The 6000-nt window shown below is 47.9% G+C and overlaps 1 protein-coding gene across 1 annotated transcript in view; it reads left to right on the top strand.

Moving 5' to 3' along the window:
• Nucleotides 1-6000, top strand: part of LOC132578076 (vasoactive intestinal polypeptide receptor-like) — a gene marked incomplete at its 5' end in the record, with an annotated part of 92328 nt that overhangs the window by 63760 nt on the left and 22568 nt on the right. Inside the window, one exon of the mRNA XM_060247908.1 lies at nt 1906-1997. Within this exon, the coding sequence (XP_060103891.1) occupies nt 1906-1997 (92 nt within the window). The remainder of the gene's footprint in view (nt 1-1905; nt 1998-6000) is intronic.

Here is a 6000-nt window from a genome sequence, read left to right as displayed (position 1 = left end):
AAACTCACAAACAGCTCCCCCTAAATTCACAGGATCTTCATCGCTGTCAGATGGCCATCTAGCCTCTGTTGAAAAACCTCCAAGGAAGGAGAGCCCACCACCTCCTGAGGAAGCCTGTTCCACTGAGGAACCACTCTAAACTCACAAACACTTCCCCCTAAATTCACAGGATCTTCATTGCTGTCAGATGGCCATCTAGCCTCTGTTGAAAAACCTCCAAGGAAGGAGAGCCCACCACCTCCCGAGGAAGCCTGTTCCACTGAGGAACCGCTCTAAACTCACAAACACTTCCCCCTAAATTCACAAGGATCTTCATTGCTGTCAGATGGCCATTCTAGCCTCTGTTGAAAAACCTCCAAGGAAGGAGAGCCCACCACCTCCCGAGGAAGCCTGTTCCACTGAGGAACCGCTCGAATGGTCAGGAAGATCTTCCTAATGTTGAGCCGGAAACTCTTTGGATTTAATTTCAACCCATTGGTTCTGGTCCTACCTTCCGGGGCCACAGAAAACAATTCCACACCATCCTCTATATGACAGCCCTTCAAGTATTTGAAGATGGTGATCATATCACTTCTCAGCCGCCTCCTCTCCAGGCTAGTTCTTCTATCATAACCCTGGAAAGATAGGGTTACGATCTGTGTTCAAATTCATCGCCACCAGTCACAAATCCAGAAACAAAGACAAGATTGGGTCCACATCTTAATCCAAATTCTGCAAGACAGTGCTATTTTCAAGAGTTTCTCATCCACAAACAAGAAGTTAACGTTCCCTGACTAGAAATATTTTGAGTTTCCTTCATGACCCAGACAAGATTGCTCCATGGCACGTACTTCCATAAGCATGTACAAAGGACAAGCATTTTCCAAGGGTCTGGATTCCAATCTCCTTCAAAGTATTTCATTATTCCTGGCTCAAGGCGCTAACATTAGGCCCTAGTGACACGCTGCGATAAACTTCACCTCTCCATCTCCTCTGATCTTCTTCCAACTAACCGAAAAAGAATCTTTTTTTCCTGTCTCAGTGTCGACGCTGTGCCTAGCTGTGCTCTGTGGGTTTGACATCATCATACTTGGGATGTTATAACACAAAAGTCCCAGGCAGGCTGGATGTCAGGCCTAAGATGGCTGCCGTCCTGTCTTGCTTTGCCTTGTAACTCACAGAGCGGTGTTTCTGTCTTCACAATCTTTTAATTACAGTGACCCAGGAAATGTTACAGTAGGGGTGACCAATTTCAGGAACATTCACCTTACAAGCCCATGCGGAGGACCATTTTACCTCACACCCTACCACACATCTACACCAAAAGGGTGTGAAAGTCTCACCATTTGGTAGAATGATGATACACAGGGGTTGTTTCGTAGAAGAAAAGGCGCCAGAGCTCATTTGCATATACCACACACTCCTTGACATCACCAGAAGATGTACTAACTTATATCAGCTCAGCATCGACCTTAAAACATTTCTTGAATTATAACTGTCATCATAAAACCTTACTCCCATCATACTTTTAAAATGACTTTCTCCTCTGTGGCCACAGTGGCATGAGGAAGATTTTCATCTGTCTGCTTTTATATGTTTTGGTTATTTTCCCAATTTTTTTGTGGGGGGAAATATTAGAAAAGTTGTCAAATCTTAATTCTCACCGGGGGGGGGGGCGGGGCAGGGTTGAACAATGGAGCCCAGAAGCAAGGGGGGGGTTTTGGGGAGGGGGGAAGAAAGAAAGATCACAATAAAACTTAGGGGTTCAGAGTTCCACTCCTGTGAGCTCCTGCCCAAAATGAGGCCTGGTGATACAGATGATCATGCTATTATCCATGGATCACAAAGCTCCCCTGAGGTAGTTTGGTATGGGCAAGAGGAGAAATTTAAAATTCCTTCCTTTTTCTGCTTTCTGTGCCCTCACAGGTCAATTTTGTTCTCTTCATTTGCATTATCCGGATCCTCGTGCAGAAACTTCACTCTCCAGACGTTGGCCGAAACGAAACAAGCCAGTATTCGTAAGTTTGGGGACTTGATTTTAACATACAACTCATGGTAAAAATGATTTTTTCTGAGGAGAAAATTGTACAATTTAAGCAGGGTTGTTCTGCCTTCCACGGAATACATAGAATGAAGTAGAGCTAGATTCAAGTCCATTCATCCTTTAGAGATTTTCGGGATGTAAACGTTTTTGAAAACCACAACTCCCTTCAGTTTGGTGTGGTGGTTAAGTGTGCGGACTCTTATCTGGGAGAACCGGTTTGATTCCCCACTCCTCCACTTGCACCTGCTGGAATGGCCTTGGGTCAGCCATAGCTCTGGCAGAGGTTGTCCTTGAAAGGGCAAGCTGCTGTGAGAGCCCTCTCAGCCCCACCCACCTCACAGGGTGTCTGTTGTGGGACAGGAAGGTAAAGGAGATTGTGAGCCGCTCTGAGACTCTTCGGAATGGAGGGCGGGATATAAATCCAATATCTACATCTACCTCACAGGGTGTCTGTTGTGGGGGAGGAAGGAAAGGAGATTGTGAGCCGCTCTGAGACTCTTCGAGTGGAGGGCGGGATATAAATCCAATAGCTTCGTCTACCTCACAGGGTGTCTGTTGTGGGGGAGGCAGGGAAAGGAGATTGTGAGCCGCTCTGAGACTCTTCGGAGTGGAGGGCGGGATATAAATCCAATATCTTCATCTACCTCACAGGGTGTCTGTTGGGGGGGGGGGGAGGTAAAGGAGATTGTGAGCCTCTCTGAGACTCTTTGGAGTGGAGGGTGGGATATAAATCCAATATCTTCATCTACCTCACAGGGTGTCTGTTGCGGGGGATGAAGGTAAAGGAGATTGTGAGCTGCTCTGAGACTCTTCGGAGTGGAGGGCGGGATATAAATCCAATATCTTCATCTACCTCACAGGGTGTCTGTTGTGGGGGAGGAAGGGAAAGGAGATTGTGAGCCGCTCTGAGACTCTTCGGAGTGGAGGGCGGGATATAAATCCAATATCTTCTTTCTTCTTCAATATCTTCTTCATCAAATACTTTGACTCTCAAACTTATACCTCCCACATCATGTGAGTCTCTGAGGTACTTCTGGACTCAAATCTAGCTCTTCTACTGTGGTCTAACATGACGCCCCTCTGAAATGAGAAAAATCAAGTAAATGAGCACACTTTAGAAGCGCCCTGCATCCCTTTGTAGGTTCAGGGCCTCTGAAGGTAATGCAGAGTCCACTGTCACCTGGTTCAATCCTTCCAAACAAGAAAGCTGCACCAAACTACTAAACTTAAAGGATACTGACTCCTTTGTTAGGAATCCAATCCATGGTCAGTTCCCAGAAAGCCTGTTAGAGCCAGGTGGGGCAGGGAAGAGGGATATAGGTATCTAGGGGGCAAAACGAAGAGGAAAAGCAATGGGTTGGATCCTGCTAGCATTTCCACTGCCCATGTGGTCTGAAGAGACAATACTGACATTGACAGACAAATGGTCTGATTCAGCCTCTGAATACCTATGCCAGGAAGCGATCAGGGGAAGACCTCAGCCTTGCTGTTGACCTTCAAGAGTAACTGTTGGCCACCTTGTGAGAGGGATGCTGGATTAGATGGACCTCTGGTCTGATCCAGCAGGGCTCTTCTGATGTTCTTCTCAGGGGAAGGCCTCGGCCTCTCTGCCCTGTTGTTGGCCCTCCAGAGGAACTCGTTGGCCACTGTGTGAGACAGGATGCTGGACTAGATGGACCTTCACTGGTCTGATCCAGCAGGGCTCTTCTGATGCTCTTATCGGGAAAGGCCTTGGCCTCTCTGCCCTGTTGTTGGCCCTCCAGAGGAACTAGTTGGCCACTGTGTGAGACAGGATGCTGGACTAGATGGGCCACTGGTCTGATCCAGCAGAGCTCTTCTGATGTTCTTATTGGGGAAGGCCTCGGCCTCTCTGCCCTGTTGTTGGCCCTCCAGAGGAAGTGGTTGGCCACCGTGTGAGATGGGATGCTGGACTAGATGGACCCCTGGTCTGATCCAGCAGGGCTCTTCATATATTCTTATGTCCTAAAACAATTATTAGGAACTCTAATCTTCATTATCTGTAATTGCTTAAGGGATTGGCAACTGTGAGTTAGTGGTTATCAGGGCTTTTTTGTAGCAGGAACTCCTTTGCATATTAGGCCACACACCCTGATGTAGCCAATCCTCCTGGAGCTTCCAGTAGGCCCTGTACTAAAAACCCTGTAAACTCTTGGAGGATTGGCTACATCATGAGTGTGTGGCCTAATATGCAAAGAAGTTCCTGCTACAAAAAAAGCCGTGGTTGTGACGTTGTTATTCTTGTTTTAAGGATCTTGCAGGATGGCTATCTTTTATATACCGTGTTGAGCCTCTATAAATTGTGGGAATAGTGGACTATAAATATATGAGCAACCAAATAAAATCACAAAGGACACTCCTAGAATCTCATCTCCATTTGCCTTGACTTTGTGACCAACACTGAAGTCCTCAAGAGGGCGGAGGCTACAAGCATCGAGGCACTGCTGTTGAAGACGCAGCTGCGCTGGGCAGGGCATATTTCTAGGATGGAAAACCACCGCCTTCCCAAGATTGCTCTGTATGGCGAACTTTCCACCGGCCATCGAAATAGAGGGGCACCCAAGAAGAGGTACAAGGACTCCTTGAAGAAATCCCTTGGCACCTGTCGCATCAACCATCACCAGTGGTCTGACCTAGCCTCAGATCGCAAAGCGTGGAGGCACACCATCCACCAGGCTGTCTCTTCCTTTGAGAATGCACGCATAGCTGGTCTTGAGGACAAAAGGAGATTGAGGAAGAATCGCACTGCTACAGCACCAACCCCAAATCAGACTTTTCCCTGCAGCCACCGTGGCCAGATCTGCCTGTCCCGCATTGGTCTTGTCAGCCACCAGCGAGCTTGCAGCAGACGTGGACTACTGCACCCTTCTTAAATCTTCGTTCGCGAAGTCAAGCCAAGAGAGAGAGAGAGAGAGAAAGGGAGGGGTACAAAAATGCCCTAAAAGGGCAATCAGCATTTGTATTTGTAGCATTTGTAGACGATCCCTTAGTATTGCCAGCTGCCCATGTAAAAAATGCTGCAATTGACCTACCGTTAAAAAAAAGAAAAAGAAAAAGATTGAACTCCTGAGGAATGGAAATAAATGTGATCCGGTTCTAAAATTGGACCTAATTGCTTTGTCCCTCACACCGGCAAAGCTGAGAGTGAAGAAAGCTCAGAATCCATTAGCAAAATGTGTTGCTTCGGGGAATTGGTAGGCTAATCAAAAAACTCTCAGTCAAGTTGCCATTGACAGGGCTCAGACAGCTCGCTCCAAGCAGGTGGATTCTCTAATCGTGTTTCATACGAGATCTGGAGATTTCTTTCTGGAGTCAACAATTTTTTTAAAAAAAAATAATAAAGAAGAAAACTGCATCTTATTTGTTGAAGGGTGTATTAGTGGCCGAAATTTCGGGTGCAGAACCTATAAGGGGGTCTGTCTTAATATAGCCCCATTCTCACATGGGGCTCTCTCTCCCTCTCACTGCCCCGCTCTCTCTCTCCTCTTGCTGCCAATCTCTCTCTCTCTTGCTTCCACTTTCTCTCTTTCCCTCTCACTGCCCCGCTCTCTCTCTCCTCTTGCTGCCACTCTCTCTCTCTCTCTCTCTCTCTCGCTTCCACTCTCTCTCTCTCCCCCTCACTGCCCCGCTCTCTCTCTTCTCTTGCTTCCACTCTCTCTCCCCCTCACTGCCCCGCTCTCTCTCTCTCCCTTGCTTTCACTCTCTCTCCCCCTCACTGCCCTGCTCTCTCTCTCTCTCTTGCTTTCACTCTCTCTCTCCCTCTCACTGCCCCGCTCTCTCTCCCTCTCACTGCCCCGCTCTCTCTCCCCCCCCTCACTGCCCCGCTCTCTCTCTCCTCTTGCTGCCACTCTCTCTCTCTCTCTCTCTCTCGCTTCCACTCTCTCTCTCTCTCTCTCTCTCTCTCGCTTCCACTCTCTCTCTCTCCCCCTCACTGCCCCGCTCTCTCTCTCTCCCTTGCT

This window comes from Heteronotia binoei, chromosome 10 (genome assembly GCF_032191835.1).
Source record: "Heteronotia binoei isolate CCM8104 ecotype False Entrance Well chromosome 10, APGP_CSIRO_Hbin_v1, whole genome shotgun sequence".
Classification (NCBI taxonomy): Eukaryota; Metazoa; Chordata; class Lepidosauria; order Squamata; family Gekkonidae; genus Heteronotia; species Heteronotia binoei.
This window is presented reverse-complemented; position numbering and strand designations above follow the sequence as displayed.